Raw genomic sequence first — 20,235 nt, forward strand, 5'->3', positions numbered from 1 at the left:
TTTGGGGTTAAAGTCTTTTCCTTCTTGAACATATTCTCTACTGATGTGACTATTTTTAAATGTCCAATAGGAAGATTCAGAACACTATAAATACCATCCATCTGCCAAATTTCAGGAGGTCTAAAATTAGGTTACTAGGTTCATCAATTTCCCTTAGAAGATTCTAGTAGGGAGAGATCAAACCTTTCTGGTGGCAATAACAGGGAGATGCTAATAATCCAAATGCTAGGAAAAACAAATTGCATTCATTTAAAAGCTAAAAATTAATAAACTCCCCAACCCTATAATTTCTCCCAAAATTAAAATGGGAAGTGTTTTACAAGATATGAGTTTTAGTAGGACCTTCAGATAACTGATTGAGCCGCACACAGAAAATAACTCACAGTGATGTGTATTCTACTAAACCATATTATAAGCAGATATGTGAGAAGAAAAGTGCATTTTTCTATTGTTCTTAAGATCAGCCTCTGCTCGTGTCTGCTTTTCTTTCATGGATGACGTAGAAATAAAATAACACAGCTTCAGCAGCTTTCTCCCCACCTAATTTCTTTTCCTACCATGATTTTTCCTTCATTGATCAAAGAAAGAGTCCTCTCATACTAAAAATATCCCAGAACAGCCAGAATTGGGACCTATTTTTTTCCTTACCTACTGGGAGATAAGGTTATTTCACCCACATGTGTACTAAGTTATTTTTAAAACCTACCTCCTTCTCCTCTGGTTATTCTATTTCAATACACAAGAGGGGACCTGGCAGCCTCTGAGCTAACTCTAAGCACCCCAGCTGCTGTGCAGTCCACCCTGTGATCGTCAGCAGAGATGGAGAGCGGAACCCACACCCCTGAGCCTGAACACACCACGTGCTCTGTGAACACAGCTCGCAGACAACTCAGCCTCGCCACAGGCACGGAAGTCAGACCGCTAAACCAGGCGGCACCCGCACAAAGAACCGTGTGTCCCCCGCCATCCTCAGTGACCATCCATGATGCTACCCGGCTGACCCACGCCTGTGAGGACAGTATCGGTGTCAACAGAGTCAAACAGCAATTGTCTGTGAAGTCAAGGCCGACTCGAGCAGAATCTCAGGAACCTCTGCTCACTGACTTGCTAATTAACACATCTGAGAGCCAGCTAAACCGCGGCGTTCTGGGTAAGCACCGAGAACAGGGAGCCAGATGGTGGGCTTTGGCTTCAAGGGACAGCAGCGGTGGAGACACTGGCTGACCGCGCAGGGTCATGAACGTCCCCAGCAGGGACTGTGCAGGGGCGGGGAACCAGAGGAGCCGCTGCCTGGGGCAAGGGGGCAGGCCACGGAGCGAGAAGGCGTGGTCGGGAAATCTGAGCGAAGAGATGCCCAGTGTGGTGCTCAGACCCTAAGAGATGCCCTCAGGTCCCAGGAGATGTCCAGGTGGCAGGAGGTGTGGGCAGGAGACGCCCAGGTGAGGTCAGGGAACGAAGGTCCCACATGTCTCAGAACCAAAAAAAAAAAACAAACTATAAAACAGAAGCAATACTGTAACAAATTCAATAAAAGCTTTAATAAATGGTCCACATCAAAAAACCCAAAAAACAAAAAAATGATCCCCTTAGATATAAATCATTCTCAAGGCTTTAAATCCCATACCTACTGCACTTACCTAGAATGGCTGACACTCAGAGTCTGGTGGTTAAACAGGTATTCTGCTTCAGTAAGACTGACTTTACATTTTATTTTCTAATGAATTTTCAGACTAGTCTTAATGTGAACATTATGGAGAACATGCTTTTTTGGCTGGGGGGCGGGCATGCAGACATCCATCCACACAGCAATCTTTAGGTTCACCTAGCATAGCCAGTTGATCACCATATGGATGGCATTATAGTCTTAGAAAGAGTTCCCCTGGTGGCTCAGATGGTAAAGAATCTGCCTGCAATACCCTGGGTTCGATCCCTGAGTTGGGAAGATCCTCTAGAGAAGGGAATGGTTACCCACTCCATTATTCTTGCCTGGAGAATTCCACGAACAGAGGAGCCTGACAGACTACGGTTCACGAGGACGCAAAGATTCGAACACCACCGAGTGACGAACACTTTGACTTTCATACCCATAGACAAGGAAAAACCTCCATTGACCCTAGGACATTTCCGTTCAGTGGGAGGAAGCAAAAAAAAAAAACAAACCTGTAAGATTTGGTCGTGTCCTGAGCAAGAAACATTAACTGAGGACTTGCTGCCTGCCAGGTGCTGTTCTAGGTCAAGTACAAGAGTGAGCGATACAACATCCACGCTGGTGCAAGAGACACAACGATCGAACGACAAGTAAAATAACATGGTGTCCAGGGTGACACAAAGAAGGCTGAGCGCCGAGGAACTGATGCTTCTGGACTGTGGTGCTGGAGAAGACTCTTGAGAGTCCCTTGGACAGTAGGGAGATCCAACCAGTCCATCCTAAAGGAGATCAGTCCTGGGTGTTCATTGGAAGGACGGATGCTAAAGTTGAAGCTCCAATACTCTGGCCACCTGATGCGAAGAGGTGACTCATTGGAAAAGAATCAAAGCAAGAAGAGAAGGAGGCGGCAGAGGACGAGATGCTTGGATGGCATCGCCAACTCAATGGACATGGATCTGAGCAAACTGGGAGACAGTGAAGGACAAGGAAGCCTGGGGTGCTGTAGTCCATAGGGCCGCAAAGAGCTGGACATGACTTATTGACTGAGCAAAACCAGCAGGGGTGACGAGGACTATCAGAAGTACTAAGGAGGACAGATGAGCGGAAATGATGAGGGCAGGGTGGGATCTGAAGATGCCCCTCCACGTGCCACCTGAGCAGAGACCTGAACGATACCAACGAGCATGGTGACGACCCAGGCGTGAGCTGCTCCCACAAGAATCCATCAGCAGCGAAGCCCTCAGGTGCAAACGAGCGTGTCAGCCTGTCCTGTCCGACAGCGGGCCAGGAAGCTGGCCACACCCACCATGGGCCTCGGTGTCCAAAGTCAGAAGTCTGTATCTCATTTCTATTTCTTGGTAATGGTCACGGAAGTCCATTGCAGGGAGTGGACAGGGCAACGGAAGGATGGGATCCACCTGATACACGCAAAACCCCAGCAGGGCTGCTGTGTAGGCGACAAAGCACAGGAGATGGGCAGAAACGAGGGGCCAAACAAGATGCCCCTAGGCCAAGTGCACGCCTCTCAGAGGCTGTGTCCCTGGACTCTCCTGTCGCTGGGCTCCTGGATGACCAGGCGTTTGGTATCTAGGAATATACTAAAACCAAAGCACAGAGCTACAAGCAGCCGGCGGGCGCGTGGGCCTGCAGGAAGGTCCGCCGCAGACGTGGGCGTGACCCCTCTTTACGTTTTCTACTTGCCACCTTTCCTCCCCACTTCCGGCTCCGTGCCTTAGGTTACTCTAAATTACAGATTTGTAATGAAAAAAACCTGATTCCTGTGAATTACCTAACCCCTGGTACATCATCCACACTCGGCAAATGCAGATGAAAAGAGCCTTCCTTTCTAATTTTAAGACCCACTGTGTGAACTCTGCGTGTTCAAGCCTCCCTGGTCTTTTGTGATTAATTTTAGTAACGGGAGAACGACCTGCTTTAGAACAAATGAGTCATGATGCAGCTTCACACCTAAAAACCGAAAATCACCCTCCTGCCCGGAAAATATCATTTTTAAGTGTAAAATTTCTACCCCATGTTAACTCCACAAAGCTTCCTGCCCTGAAAAAGAGGTGGGGAGGACCAGGGTAGGAACTTGAGGTCGCAGGCAGCAAGCAAGGTGTGCACTGCCTTTGGAATGGTATCTGTCTTAGGCAGGTTTATGACATGGGGAAAAAACCCTCAACTGCTATAAAACAATTTATAGCCTGTGCAATTCAAAACATTCTTTCAGCAGCCACATCACAACAATATAGCTTTCTTCTAAGTATGAAGAGCAGCCTCTCTGACTTCTGCATGGATATTTATCCTGGCGTGGCAAAGCATGTCATAGACACATAACTGATTTCAAACTGGAAAGAAATCAAAGGTTCCTGACTCCTCAGCTGGTGTCCTTAGCTCCTCATTTCTCTTCCTCTTGAACTGTGAGCTTATAAACCTCTCCAGATTAACTGCAGAATTAGAAAATACTTCAAGGAACATAAATCTGAAACATGCAGCTGACAAAACAAGCATTTCCTTTTAACAGGGTGTTTGCCCCACCAATGTTTAGCCAAAAAAAAAAAAAAATGTTCATTAAGTTAAAAAATTCTAGTCACAGGGACTTCCTGGTGGTCCAGTGGTTAAGACTCTGTGCCTCCACTGCGGTGAGCCTGGTTTCAATCCCTGGCTGGGGAACTAAGATCCCGCATGCTACTTGGCATGGCCAAAAAATTAAAAATAGATAGATAAAACAAAATTCTGCTCACACAGTTAGCAAGCATAGTGCAGTGGGCATAATTCCCTCAGAAACGGAAGCGTCCCTTCATACATTAAAAAAACAATGTGTTTTGAAGGAAATTCACTTCCTAAAGACTAAAATCAAGAAATGGCTGGTACTGATTCTGAGAGAATCTCATGAAACATTTTACAGATATCTTACTTGAGCTGAAAAAATCCTTTTCTATTTTGGGATCAGAGACTTCATTTGTTCTTCCATTCACTCAACACATGTTCATGATCACCTGTGAGTCAGAAATCATATGAGACATAAGGATACAGAAATGGATAAGGATTAGGGGAAGAAAATACTACAGTGTGAGCACAAGAAGTCTTCCTGTGGTAAACTGCTGAAGCACTGGCCGACGTGACTCACCCCTCCCAGGACCCATGCTCTTCTCCCTGCCCCTGCGATGGTTCATTCTGTGTGCCAACTTCACTGGACCGTGGGCTGCCCAGATATGTGGTCAGACCTTACCCTGGTGTCCTGGGAGGGTGTCTGGGATGAGATTAACATTTAAATGGCTGCCAGCCTCCACAGCTGCATGACCTAGTTCTACAGAAGAAATCTCTGTGTGAAACACACACATACACCTGTGCATGCGTGCACACATACATACACACTCATGCCCCTGTGCACCACCATCGAAGGTCTGGACAGAATTCCTACTAAAAGTCAGTCCAATGACTGATATTGTTTTGGACCCTTGCTCTCACTGTCAATAAAGAAATGTCACAGTGACAATGCCTAGAGAATCCTCAGTAATCTTCCCTCCTCTCCTGTCCTGAGAAAATGCACTTCTTTCTGTCCACAGACGCTTCCCGAATCTCTTGCCAGAAGAAGGGGACGACAGAGGATGAGATGGTTGCATGGCATCACTGACTCGATGGACATGAGTTTGAGCAAGCTCTGGGAGTCGGTGATGGACAGGGGGAAGCCTGGCGTGCGGCAGTCCTTGGGGTCGCCAAGAGTCGGACACGGCTGAGCGACTGAATTGAACTGAACTGAATCTCCCGCTGGAAATTCATTAAACAGCAAAAACAGAAAGCAGAGCCAAGGTGAGGAAGGGATTAGCTAACTGAATGGGACTCCTACTTCAGCTTCTGAGAGTGACTCATTAAAACCCAGGAACCAGCTCTGGTGTGAGCCAGAGAGCTCTCGGGGCAGGCGTTCAGCTCAGGGAGAGCCAACTGTGATGAAGCTGCCAGAAACCCAGTGTCCTGGAAGCCCCACCTTCAGCTTTTTGAGGAGAACCCGAACCAAGCTCCAAACGGCTACAGGCTCACCCGTTCCCACCACAGGCTCTGCTGCTCACTCATGGGCACTGCGGGCCTCCCTAGTGACTGCTTTTACTGTCAACATCTGAGGGGCGTGTGTTAGTTGCTCACTCTTGTCTGACTCTTGCGACCCCATGGACTGTAGCCCGCCAGTCTCCTCTGTCCATGGGGTTCTCCAGGCAAGAATACTGGAGTGGTTGCCATTCCCTTCTCCTGGGGATCTTCCCAACCCAGAAATCAAACCAGGCTCTCCCACATTGCAGGTGGATTCTTTACTGTCTTAGCCACCAGGGAAGCCCATTTTCTATTCTCTACATCTGTGTCTTTTTGCTGCAGCCCCTAAACAATCACACCACACTCTCAAAGGCTGACAGGGGTCAGGCGGGGAGTGATGAGCTACTGGCCATGTGTGTCATTCTGAGAGTGGAGTCCCAGAGGTTCCCAGAGGTGTTTGAGCAGAGGCAGCTTCAGCCACTAGACTGAGTCGACAAGCCCTCCTGGTGACCCCCTCAAGAACAGGCCTCCTGGTCCCCTGACTTCCCCATGAGGCACTTCGTTGTCACCACGCACACACTCTTTTCACGGGTGCGTCCAGAGAACGGACGTCCCCCCACCCGCTGCCCCTTCAGCGCATCGGAACTGCAGCTGGAGAAGCAAGTCTCGGAGGCTATTTTTACTCCTTAACTCAATTAATTTGGCGCAAAAGTAGCAGGAGTCCCTTCCCTTGCAGGAAATGCTTCTGCTGCTGGGCGTCTGGTTCATAAAATCCACCCACTGAGCAGCAAAATTAGCACAGGAGCTCGGGCAGGGCTTGCAACCCTGAATAGTCCTCTTCCAGGTTTCCGGTTGCAGCGCGGCACCTGAAGTGCTGGATCCAGGTGTGAGCATGGAGCGTGAGGGGTAGGACCAGGTGTGAGGGGCGTGGACCGTGAAGGGCGGGACCCGGGTCTGAGGGGCGGAGCGTGAGGGGCAGGACCCAGTGTGATGGGCGGGACCCGGTGTGAGGGGCGGTGAGGGGCGAGCGTGAGGGGCGGAGCCCGGTATGAGGGGCGTGGACCGTGAAGGGCGGGACCTGGGAATGAGGGGCGGAGCGTGAGGGGCGGGGCCCGGTGTGAGGGGCAGAGCATGAGGGGCGGGACCCGGGTGTGAGGGGCGGAGCGTGAGGGGCGGGACCCGGTGTGAGGGGCGGAGCGTGAGGGGCAGAGCGTGAGGGGCAGAGCATGAGGGGCGGGACCCGGGTGTGAGGGGCGGAGCGTGAGGGGCGGGACCCGGTGTGAGGGGCGGAGCGTGAGGGGCAGGACCCGCGGGACCCGCGGGCGAGCACGGAGTGTGGTCGCAGGACTATTGAGGCCTTGCCCACAGGTCCCCTGAGGGACCCACCAGGGCCCGCAAAACACACGGGGCTCCCTGACGTGTGCTCTTCTTTCCAGTTTTCTTGCAAGGACATGTCACCTCAATTTACACGCAGTCGCAATGGGCGAGACATGCAGCTCCCTTGGCTTCCCAGATGACGCAGTGGATAAAGAATCTGCCTGCCAATGCAGGAGACACAGGAGACGTGCATTTGATCCCTGAGTCAGGAGGATCCCCTGGAGAAGGGCCTGGCGATCCGCTCCAATATTTCTGCTTAGAGAATCCCTCGGACAGAGGAGCCTGGTGGAGTGCAGCCCGTGGGGTCACAAAGAGTCAGACGCAATTGAGCATGCACGCAACTCCCTGAAGCCAGCAGGAGACACTGGAAAATACTGGTATATTTGTTTTTAAAAGAACATTTTGAAAACAATTGAAATAAATCTTAGAAATGTCACCCACTTCAGAAAGCCTCCCCTCATTAGACGCGCATTCCCCTCCACTCACCCTCAACAGTATCTTATGTCTCCCACTGCCAGCGGCGTCACAGGCAACCTTAGAGCCCAAGGATCCACATCCTTTCCACCAGAGAGGATGAGCAGGATGGTGGGACCTGTCCATCACCTTTCTATCTGCAAAGCTTGAAGCCCTCCGTAGACATTTGCTGTTCTCTAGCCGATAAGTCATGTCCAATTCTTTGTGATCCCATGGACTGCAGCATGCCAGGCTCTTCTGTCCATGGGATTTCCCAGGCAAAAAAAAACTAGAGTGGGTTCCCATTTCCTTCTCAAGAGGATCTTCCAGGATCAGGGATCAAACCCACATCCTGCATTGGCAGGTAAATTCTTTACCATTGAACCATCAATAAACATTTAGTGACCGAATATTACTTAGGACTGAAAACAATTTTAAAGATAACCAAGTTCAAACTCCATATAGGTGACTAAGAAAACCATAGTCTTCTTCACAAAGGTTGACTTGGCAGGGCCAGGGTCCCCATTTCCACTCTTAGACTCTCTTACCTCACTCTGCTGAATTTTAAATGCCACTTTTCAGCACTCCCACCTTTTACACATTACACTTTGTCAGTTCAGGAATACAAAAAATGTTTGGGTTGTAACAGGGTTTTGCTCATACAATTGTCTTTTTTCCCTATTAAATGTAAAAGCACACTCTGAGAAAATAGATCTGCTAATTGAATTTATTTCTAGATTTATTTTACATGTTTTGAGTTTGTTATAAATGCAGCTTTGAAAGGTTGAATTTTAAACAATTTAGTGGCCTTTTTTCCTTTGCTCGGTTTCTCAGACACAGAGGAGAGCCTGAGAGCAAGAGAACGCACGTGGCTGTCAGAAGGTACAGCAGGTGGTTTCCTGCTCTGGATGCATGGACACCTGTGGCTCCAGCAACAGTGAGAACTGGACAGGGAACACCAGACCGGTTCCAAGCAGGAAAAGGGGTACGTCAAGGCTGTATATTGTCACCCTGCTTATTTAACTTATATGCAGAGTACATCATGAGAAACGCTGGGCTGGAAGAAGCACAAGCTGGAATCATGGTTTCGGGGAGAAATACCAATAACCTCAGATATGCAGATGACACCAGCCTTATGGCAGAAAGTGAAGAGGAACTAAAAAGCCTCTTGATGAACGTCAAAGAGGAGAGTGAAAAAGTTGGCTTAAAGCGCAACATTCAGAAAACGAAGATCATGGCATCTGGTCCCATCACTTCATGGCAAATAGATGGGGAAACAATGGAAACAGTGACAGACTTTATTTTTGGGGCTTCAAAATCACTGCAGATGGTGACTGCAGCCATGAAATTAAAAGACGCTTGCTCCTTGGAAGAAAAGTTATGACCAACCTAGATAGCATATTAAAAAGTAGAGACATTACTTTGCCAACAAAGATCCATCTAGTCAAAGCTATGGATTTTCCAGTAGTCATGTATGGATGTGAGAGTTGGACTGTGAAGAAAGCTGAGTGCCAAAGAATTGATGCTTTTGAACTGTGGTGTTGGAGAAGACTCTTGAGAGTCCCTTGGACTGCAAGGAGATCCAACCAGTCCATCCTAAAGGAAATCAGTCCTGAATGTTCACTGGAAGGATTGATGCTGAAGCTGAAACTCCAATACTTTGGCCTCCTGATGCGAAGAACTGACTCATTTGAAAAGACCGTGATGCTGGGAAAGATTGAGGGCAGGAGGAGAAGGGGACAACAGAGGATGAGATGATTGGATGGCATCACGGACATGAGTTTGGGTCAACTCTGGGATTGGTGATGCACAGGGAGACCTGGCATGCTGCAGTCCACGGGGTTGCAAAGAGTCAGACATGACTGAGCGACTGAACTGAACTGAACTGGGTCCCACGTTTGGTTCTGAGTCAGTCATTTACAGTTGATGCTCTTGGCTTCTTCAAATGGCTTGGTTGACCGTCTTCAGACTTGCAGGGCCACCCAGATCAGAAGTTTGCCGCCTTTTAACAAGGTCGTTCATTTCCTCTCAGGTACCTTGGCAAACATCCTAGGCCCTGGTTGACCCCCGAGGCCGCCTGCCTGCTGGGGGCTCCCCCAGGGGAACTTCAGGAATGACCCAGGATATTATTTTTAAATCCCCTGAATCCGACTCAGTTGTTGGGCTCAGATATAAGAAGTGTGAAGCCCCACAGGAATCCTTTCTCCCTAGACAGGCTCGGGCGCTGGTGAGAATGCACCAGGTGAGTAAAAACGGACGCTAAGCAGAAGCGCCAGCAGCAGCCCGGGAAGCCAGTGACCTCCAGGGCTGGAAACCTTCAGCAGGCCACTCCCCACCCCCACACACGCTTCTCCAGTGTCCACATACCTAACCCACAGGAAGCCTTCCAAGGCTTGTCTAAAGAGCTCTGAGCATCTGTATTGTTTTAATCTCATCACATAAGATTTTCCTCTCCCTGCTCTTTCCAGACTGAAGGGGTGAGTCTGGACGTGACCTTTTCTGGAAGGGCTGAGATCGGTGTGAGCCTCTGACAGGGACGCTTTGCAGCTTTCCTCACTGGAGGCACAGAGAAATCAACATGAGGAAAAGCAGGATTCGGTGTGCTAACATTCACTCGCGTGCACACACCCCTGAAGCCCCAGAACCTCGCACAACGAGGGGCTTCAGAAGCAGACAGTCAGGAGGAGCAGAGGGGCTCCAGACGGAAGCACAGAGGGCCGCGGGTGGAGGGGAGGGGTCTGAGGAGGTGCCGGCCGGCCTGGTGGGCCTCACCCCCTCCCGGGCAGAGGGAAGACGGGAGACCCAGCAGGGCGGGCGGCCGGGGCAGCTGAAGAAACGAGGGTACCCGGGTCCCTTCAGAACAGTGCCACAGCGCTCGCTCCCCAAAGCCGAAGGAGGTGACAGTCCCCCCGCCACCTGCCCAAGGCTGGGCTCCAGTCTTAACTTGGGTCCAGAGTGGGTAAAGAGCTATTTCTGAACATGGACCCGTTTTGCCTTATTTCTTCATCCTCTTATAAAACCCTGGACACGGGGCAGGGGTGCTGGGCACTGTGAGCGCACACCTGCAAACCCAAACTCTGCAGCAGCTCCACACGCCCCTGCGGCACCAGATAGGGGCACTCTGCTCGCTCTGAGCCCCGGATGAGAGCCCACGGCCCCACGTCCAGCCGCGAGGCCGGACCCCCAGCAGCATCAGTGACCAGGTTACCCTCCAGCATCAGGGTCTTTGAAAGTCTTTCCTTTTCATCTCTCCTCGGGCTGCAGAGGCTTGTGCTTAAAGTCTCAGAAATCATGACTTTTCTTTATAAATAAGATGGGAGGGAATTTCTGACCAGAGAATGCTGCCTATCCACAGGGGTTGGGGAAGCTGGGAGACTGGCCTGAGAGTTTCCAGGGGGTCCCTCCACTGAACCCAGAAACCTTTTCTCCTCAGGGTTCCTGGCAGCTCTGCAGCCTTTCAACCAGGCTGCTCCTTCGGACTTGAGGATTATTTGTGCTCCAAAGAATATTGGGGCTGCCCTGGTGGCTCAGTAGTAAAGAATCTGCCTGCCAGTGTAGGAGACACAGGTTTGATCCCTGATCCAGGAAGATTCAACATACCTCAGAGCAACTAAGCCCATGTTCCATGACTACTGAGCCTGTGCTGAAGAGCCCAGGAGCCACCAGTACTGAGCCCACATGCAGCAACTCCTAAAGTCTGCACACCCAGGAGCCCGCACTCTGCAGCAAGAGAAGCCGCCGCAGTGAGAAGCCCGAGAGCCGCAGCTAGAGAGGACCCCCCCCCCCAACCCAGCACCAAGGGGATAGCCTGTGCAGCACTGAAGGCCCGGCACAGCCAAAAACAAATAAACACATAAATACATAAAAAATTTTAAAAAAGGAACGTCAGTCTCCCTTCCCATCTGGTTCCGGTGATCCGGGTAGCGTTAGGTTATTTTTCAGCACTTTTCTGCTCCTTTCATCTGGAAAGCAGCAGAGGAGGTACAGCATCTGGGGGTTCCACAGGATCTGTGACTTCTTTTTCCTCCTTTCCAAATGCTCTGGGGTCTGCTGAGCTCAAACCACAAACCCATAGACACTGGGTGTCTTAAGCATTCACTGTGGTATGAAAAAAAAACTAATTTTTAAAAAATTTCTGGGGGGAAAAATGTTTGGAGGAGCCTGGTAGGCTACAGTTCATGGGGTCGCTATGAGTCAGACATGACTGAGCGACTTCACTTTCACTTTTCACCTTCATGCATTGGAGAAGGAAATGGCAACCCACTCCAGTATTCTTGCCTGGAGAATCCCAGGGACAGGGGTGCCTGGTGGAAGGCTATCTATGGGGTCCCACAGAGTCAGACACGACTGAAGCGACCCAGCAGCGGCGGCAGCAGCTCTCAAATTAAATTTCACTGTTGCCAGTGCTTCCATCCTCTGATCTGGTCTTTTTTACACCCTTCCGCGCTTTTCTAAACACTGGAGCAAACTTTCAGTGACCACACCAGGCAGCAGGCTCTGTGTGCTCACTGACCACAGGACGACAGGCCAGGGTCCCCTCTCCTTCCCTCCATGACCCTGAAAAGAATCGCCACTAACCCACCTCTGTTCCAGGGACAATAGGATGCCGCTCCAGGTCATTTCATTTTCTTTCCTCAATATTCCTCAGTCTCCACATGGATAAAATAAGGTTAATCTAGAAAAATCTCTAACACCCCTTGCGTGGCTTGCATTCAGTCGTGTCCAACTCTGGGGACTGTGGTCCACCAGGCTCCTCTGCTTCTCCAGGCAAGAATACTGGAGCGGGTTGCCATGCCCTCCTCCAGGGGATCTTCCTGACCCAGGGATTGAACCCGTGTCTCCTGCACTGCAGGTGTAGATTCCTCACCCCTTCCAGCTCTATAATCCCATGATCTTAAAACATATCCTCCATCCTTAGCTCAGCTGTGTGTCCTGACACCTTCATGTGCTTCCAGGTACTTCTCTAGTGAGTTCAGTCTGGGCAGTTTGGAGATCGGTATGATAAATAAACCATCCTGCATGCAGACAGGAAGCCCCAGTCACAGGTCTCTGAATGTCAAGGACTGAAGGCAACACTGCCCATCAGAAAAGAACTTGCAAACCTTCTTGACTGGACAGGCAGGATGGGCCAATTCCTTTTGCACCTTTTTAATAGCTCTCACACTTCTTTTTCTCTCGGATTAAAAAAAAAAAAACAACTCATAGCTTAAATTTTGAGGCTATTAAAACATGAGTCAACTCAACACACACAAAGATGAGCAGCAGCGGAGCTTGGCGGGTCAGATGGCTGGCGCGCCTGCCATTACATCCCCATGGCGGAAAGCCTTCCGCTGACGCTCGGCACCTGGCTCCAAGCTTGGAGAGGGTGGCCTGAGATCAGCCAAAACAGAACAAAATTATAAGCATGAAATGAGCTGCTGAAGACAATTCACAGGCAACCCCAGCAACAGCCGAGGCTTTCTCAGGTATTAGAGTCTGTCCTGGGCAAGCCTGTGCGTGTTACCATCTGAGGCCAACAGAGGACTCAGAACAGAATCACAGACGGGACCAGAGTCGGCTGACAGCCTCTCTGTTAGTAGCTCAGCCATGTCTGATTCTTTGTGACTCTATAGACTGTAGCCTGCCTGGCTCCTCTGTCCATGGGATTTTCCAAGCAAGAACACCGGAGTGGGTTGCCATGCCCTTCTCCAGGGGATCTTCCCGACCCAGGGACTGAACCCGGGTCTCCTGCATTGCAGGCAGATTCTTTACTGTCTGAGTCACCAGGGAGGCTCCTTTAGGGAACCCTGCACCCGGCCTGTCACCCTCTTGGTTCCCACCCAACCTTCCTCTCTCGTCCCGTCTGTGGGATGGACATCCTCAGAGTTCTCTCCTGGCCTCTAACTTCTCTTCTTCCCCTCTATAGTCTCTCTCCAGCAAAATAACCCACTTCTAACACAAGAAACAAACAAACAAAAAACCAGAACAACTGGAGCAAGTGCCTGGAGCACACGATTTAAGCGATGGTGGCCACAGAGGCCTGGCACATGCCATCCAGATGTGCCCACTGTCCCTCACTGTCTGCCACATGCCATCCAGATATGCCCACTGTCCCCCGCCGTCTGGCACATGCCATCCAGATATGCCCACTGTCCCCCACCTCCCCATAATTCCTTTCTCGGTTACAGTTATGACTTTGCCTGTCACAGCTCAGATTCTGCTCCACGCGATGTATTTTCAGCACTGGGTAATTCCCCTGCCTCCAAACTCCCCCTCCCCTCCACTGATCCAGCTTTTCAGGGAGGCCATGGCCAGAGCTAGGGCCCAGGCCCACGAGTTCACAGATGTTCACAGCTGGGCAGCTTCAGGGGTCATCTGTCCAGTGAAATGGATGTTGGATTATTCAAGCCAACAAGAGCATCTGCAACTCCTGATGAAAAGGCAGCACGAAGCCCATGAGGCCAAGAAGGAACCACCTGTGACGCTGGCCGAGAGCAGCGACAGCCCAGCCGGTGGGAGCCGCCTATGATGCTGGCCAAGAGCAGTGATAGCCCAGCCGGTTCACCGACCATCAGGAGCAAATGAAGTTCATGTTCAGCAAAGTTCACTTTCCAAAAAGACCTGCCCTGTGTGTGTGAAAGCCACAGTGATAAATTTGCTGGATTTAGCCCACGTGGCCACCCAGAGCCAAAGAGAACAAACAACATAACGGGAAATTCTCCGAGCCCCGGGTAATCCTGCCAGGGCTCACAGGACTAAGCCCTAAGTCACACAAAATGAACTGGTTAGTTTTCCCATTAATCGTGTGTGCCCAAACAACAGAAGTGCAGGCATTAAAAATACTCAGCTCAGAGACACTCGTCCCCACAAAGTAACAGTTAAAAACACTCCGTTCAGAAACATTCATCAAAATAAAATAATAGTCTCCAGGCTACTTACATCTGTGTCGGGTCCTTTATCCGCCCCCGGACAAGAAAAAGTAACAAATTCATGGCACCTCTTGTGAACCACAAAACAGCAAACTGGTGGAGAGAAAAGAAACTAAAGTTAGAAGAGTGCACTGAACACACAAAGCTGTGTCCTCCAGAAAGGCCCACCTGCTGTCAGAAGCCAAAGTAATCTCACCACAGACAGAATCTCATAAACGGCAATCAGACAGCATTTCACTGGAGACTGGGCCTCGCTTGGCATTGCTTGGATTCCCAGATAACAGAACCACAAAATGCCAGCACGGACACGGCACAGGAGACCGAAAGCTTAGCTGTGTCCTCTAAAGCTGCGGGAAGAGGACCAGGGGTGGTTAGACCCTTCTCCCGAGGCACAAACCAGGAAGCTACATGTAAAGCACTCTGCGCTCCCCCCTCCCCTCCACCGACACACACAGGTGTGTAAACGTGGATAAACGTTAGACCCTGTAAGATATAAGGAGAATAACTTATTACAAATAATACGTGAGTATCACCAAGGACTTCCTTAACAGAATTCTGAGCTTCAAGAACTCCTTAAGACACAAACCAGATCTACGGAAAATAGCCCTTTGAAGTGGTGAAAAGTTGGAAAGCACCCTCTCTCTTGAATCTACCAGCTGGGGGGCGTCACCCACAGATATACCAAACCACTACGCAGCAAGCATTTTCCAAACAATAGGGCTTTCATAAGTCTTCCTGAAGATGAATCAATAAAAAAATCATGAGTTACAGAAACTAGTAAGTCAGGTTTTTATGAAAAGTATAACATGGAGGACACAGAAAATATAAATAAATGTCCTAGGCCACCCTCCCGCTAAACGTGCAGCACCAGCTCCAAGGCGCACAGCCTACGGCTCCCTTGTTTTCTGCTGAACAATAAGTTGGGCTTCCCTGGTGGCTCAGACAGTAAAGACCCCCCCCACCCCCCGCTGCAATGCAGGAGACCTGGGTTCCAACCCTGGCTCGGGAAGATCTCCTGGAGAAGGGAATGGTAACCCACTCCAGTATTCTTTTTTTTTTCCTTTGAGGCTAATTACTTTACAATATTGTACTGGTTTTGCCATACATTGATATGAATCATCTATGAGTGTACATGTGTTCCCCATCCTGAACCCCCTCCCACCTCCCTCCCCATCCCAACCCTTTGGGTTGTTCCAGAGCACCGGCTTTGAGTGTCCTGTTTCGTGCATCAAACCTAGACTGGCGATCTGTTTCGCATTTGGTAATATACAAGTTTCAATGCTATTCTCTCAAATCATCCCTCTCTCGCCTTCTCCCACAGAGTCCAAAAGTCTGTTCTTTACATCTGTGTCTCTTTTGCTGTCTCGCATATAGGGTCATCTTTACCATCTTTCTAAATTCCATATATATGCATTAATATACTGTATTGGTGTTTTTCTTTCTGACTTACTTCACTCTGTATAATAGGCTCCAGTTTCATCCACCTCATTAGAACTGATTCAAATACATTTTTTAATGGCTGAGTAATATTCCATTGTGTATATGTACCACAGCTTTCTTAGCCATTCATCTGCTGATGGACATCTAGGTTGCTTCCATGTCCTGGCTATTGTAAACAATGCTGTGATGAACATTGGGGTACACGTGTCTCTTTCAATTCTGGTTTCCTTGGTGTGTATACCTAGCAGTGGGGTTGTACAGCTTTTCTATTTCCAGTTTTTTAAGGAATCTCCACACTGTTCTCCATAGTGGCTGCCACTCCAGTATTTCTGCCTGGAGAATTCCGTAGACAGAGGAGCCTGGAGGGCTATAGTCCATAGGGTCGCAAAGCGTTGGACACGACTGAGCGACTAACACTTTCACTTTCAGCTAAAAAAACAACATTCGTTCAGAAATTCTGGGTGAGTCCTACATAGAGGGCAAGCGAGACCTCCCCAGGCCCTGGCTCTCTTCTGCTGCTGCTGAGGATGCTTCACCTTCCTGCACACACGTCAGGAGGCAGGGCCCACTGAAGAGGGCAGGAGAGGGTGGGAGAGGGCGGTAGTTCTTCTGCAAGCCGAGACCCCAAGATCGAGGGGGCACTTAGAGGCCTGGTGGGGCCGTTCAGGGCGTTTGTGTGCAGCACGAGCAGCCACCGAAGGGTCTGAACCCGAGTGACGAAAGCCCTTCCTCGGCTTCTGACGGGCGGATGGTGGTGACGGGAAGGGTTCGCTGGGACAGGTCAGGGCCCTAAGGACTGGGGAGGGGGGCGTCCTCGGTAGTCTAGGATTGAAAGTGATGGCCATCACTGTTCGACCTGTGAGAGACGGAGGCGTGAGATGCCAGGGACCCCGAGGAGGACCTGCCGGCTGACCACAGACACTGCCTGTCAGCCTCCTGCCAAGGGCTTGCTACTCCGCGGGTCACGCATCTCACTGAATCCTCACAGCGCTACTTAATACACTCCGACATCTGTGTCTTATGGATGGGAAAGCATTGCACTCATCTCTGGTGTCTAGTCTGTATAAGCTCGTGATGTTTGCAGACAGGAGAGGGGGTGGGAGAGACGGACAGACGGAGCGATGAACAGGGCAGATGGACACGGGTCTTCTGGACAGTCACCTCTCCGTGCAGAGGAGCCAGGAGCCAAACTAACGTTTGCTGGGCCCCACGCCCCTGCCCACCTCACACTGGTGGACGGGAGAGGAAAAGGTGATGAAGGAGACGCAGGGTCTGCACATGGTGCCAGGGACACGCCTGCCTGGAAAAATAGCTCCAAGTATAGTTAGTAAGTATATAAAAGTGAATACACAGCACGGGCTGGGCAGAAGGTTCCTTCAGGTTTTTCTGTGATGTTATGATGCTACCTTTTGTCCAGCCCACTGCGTGTGTGTGTGTGAGAAACCCAGAGCGTGAAGCTCTGGGTGTACGTGTCAGGGAAGCAGGATAAAGGATGACTGCTTTCTTTTTAAACAGCTTTAAGATAGTCATAATACAACGTCAATGCAAAAGCGTATCTTTAAAAACAAAACCCTCAGGCTGGGCACGAGCAGGCAGAACGGGGTACTTAGGGAGCTGCCCCCCGGCAGGTGGACGGTTAGCGAAGGCCTCCCTTCAGGACAGGGAAGCCTGGGTGAGGTGCTGGCTGCGGGCCTCCCGGGGCGAGACCCCACAGAGGCGCCCCCGGCCCTCACCGCCCCAGCGCCGCGGCCTCCCGGCCGTGTCCGGCCCCATCGCAGGCTCCTGAGGACTGACGGACAGCAGCGCGGACGTTCAGACCAGGCCCATCAGCCACTCTCCCCGACACGGACTCGGCTCCACTCGCGGAATGAGGAAGACAAGGGCCACAGGGCCCGTTTCCTCTCCACGGTTCATTACAGAGACGCTATGTGGAGCGGACACGGAGCATGCTGAGTCCCTGCTCAGCGCGCCAGCCTTCGAGAGCTTCCTCTAGTCCAGGCTACAGCTGATAAACCCCTACAGATCAGGCTGGTGTCTGTGCCTGCCAGTGCGCTCAGCTCTCCAGCGGGAACTGCATAGACTGTACACCTGGAATCCCCAGTCCAGTCATATCCTGCAATCAGGCCCGCACTGAACAATATAATCTGAAGGGGCAGCAAAAGCCCCCAGAGAGCTGCTCCCCCCTGAGTGATCCAGGTGGGTTCAAGGACTCAGAGATGAGATAAAGAAAAGGAACCTGCTCCCCCCACCCCCGCCCCGGGGGCGGGGGGTTGCTGATTACAAAGAGGGAGCAGGGAGACCCTCTCCATTCAAGCCCACAGAGTTTGCTTGGAAAGATAAAAGGTTTTGGAAGTGCTTGGTGGTGACAGTTGTACTGTCTGTGTGCACTAAGTCCCCCGAGCTGTGCGTGTAAACACGGTTAAAATCTCAAGTTCTAAGTTACACACACTTTTGTTGTTGAGTCGCTAAGTCATGTCTGACTCTTTGCGACCCCATGGACTGTAGCATCCCAGGCTCACCACGATATAATTTATGCATCAACCTGGAGTGAGATTTATGAAGTTATAAATAAGATGCACAGACATGGAGTCTTGCTTATGTAGATTTACGGCTTTTTTTGTTCCCAGTGGACCTGGCTGCAAAACCAAGGAAGTATTTACTTCCATTTCATTAGGTTCTACATAAAGTCCATGCCAGATTAGAGGGGAGACGCGGGAAAAAATGAGTTTTCAGAGCCAAGGACTCACATGATCTCAGAGGATTAGAAATGGGCTCCTCCGACCTTCACGTCTCTGTGCAAAGGGTCAGCATCAGCACCAGGGATGGAAACCAGGGCCTCACCCCCAGAGCCCGGCTCTCCACCCCATCCTCGGGACCGGCTGTCACCTCTTTACGTGTAAAACAGGGTCATCCCTGTTCACACACCACATGGATCACAGGCTTGCTGAGGGGAGAAAGTACATACTTAGGTATCACCTTCCATTTTGCTTAAACAATAATTTCCTTTCACCCTCAAGTCTTAAGTCCATATCATTTCAAATTCAGCTCATAGTCATGTAAAATGGAACATGTGCATACAAGTCCCGTTGTCCAAAATTAATGGGGTAAAAGCCATTACGTAACAAACCTGCAATTCAAAAAAGGAGCCTACTAAATTTAATAGTTTGACTTCATTTAGAGCGGAAGACAGGCAGCCAAGCTTCTGAGAGCTCCTTTTTTAAATACATAAATGGCTGCCATCACGTGAGATGGTTTTAATTAAATCTTGCTTAGCTGGAAGGGATTAATGAAAGGTAACGTCACATCAGAACACAGTGAAAGGAAAACCTCTAAGGCGAGCGAACTGCTTTCAGCTTTGCGGGGAAAGTAACGAAAACCTGAGCCTATATTCCATTCTCATATTAAAAGAAAATTACTGGTTTAGGTTTGTAACAATAAAAACGGTCTTCTTGTGTGATGCATGTTAAAGTTGTGTGAAAACAAGCCGAATCAACGCACTCTGTCACACCGTGCGATCTGCCATTCTGCAGCCAGCACGCTGACTCTGCCCAAGCCTCTGTGCACATTCTCCCGAGTAAACTGTGTCAAAACCCCCAATATTCAACATTTCCCCCTTCCCCAGAGGAATTGCCTATGACCCCCTCCTCAGCTTTCTATCACCAAGTCCCACACATGCTGTCTCCTTTGTGTCACTCCCTGCTTGGAGCTGAGATGTATTTTGAAGAAAGAGCTGAGGGACTGAACGTGAGGTGTGAAGGGGAGAGACCAGAGGTGGCCCTCGTGTTCCTGGCCAGAGAATCTAGGCCAACAGTGTGGCCACGGTGAAGCCAAGAGGAGAGCCCTGGGGTGAAACAGAGCAGAGAAGACCAGGAGGGAGAGACAGACAGGCAGACAGAGAAGCAGGTCTGTGTCAGGTTGGCATTCCGCTTCCATATTATGCATGTCTATGATCCATCAACGGAGATCACTCTGCTGCTTTTCAGACTGCACCCAAGCCCTGCATTTCAGACTCTTCTGCTGACTAGGAGGGCTACTCCATTTCTTCTAAGAGATTCTTGCCCACAATACCTTGGTCACCTGATGTGAAGAGCCAACTCACTGGAAAAGACTATGATGCTGGGAAAAACTGAGGGCAGGAGAAGGGGATGACAGAGGATGAGACGGCTGGATGGTATCATCGACTCAATGGACATGAGTTTGAGCAAGCTCCAGGAGACAGTGAAGGACAGAGGAGACTGTTGTGCTGCAGTCCACGGGGTTGCAAAGAGTCAGATAAGACTTAGCATCTCAACAACAACAACAAATGATCCATCAAATACCCTTTAAATTTTTCATTCTCTTGAGACTTCCCTGGTGGTTGGGTGGCTAAGACTGTGCTGCCAG

At 50.2% G+C, this 20,235-nt stretch overlaps 1 protein-coding gene across 3 annotated transcripts in view; it reads right to left on the minus strand.

Moving 5' to 3' along the window:
* Positions 1–20,235, minus strand: part of PRKCA (protein kinase C alpha) — a 301,207-nt gene that overhangs the window by 153,226 nt on the left and 127,746 nt on the right. For all 3 annotated transcript variants that reach the window (XM_070388918.1, XM_070388920.1, XM_070388921.1), the window contains exon 3: positions 14,423–14,505. In XM_070388918.1, coding sequence (XP_070245019.1) covers positions 14,423–14,505 — 83 coding nt within the window. The remainder of the gene's footprint in view (positions 1–14,422; positions 14,506–20,235) is intronic.

Source organism: Bos mutus, chromosome 19, assembly GCF_027580195.1.
Source record: "Bos mutus isolate GX-2022 chromosome 19, NWIPB_WYAK_1.1, whole genome shotgun sequence".
NCBI lineage: Eukaryota > Metazoa > Chordata > Mammalia > Artiodactyla > Bovidae > Bos > Bos mutus.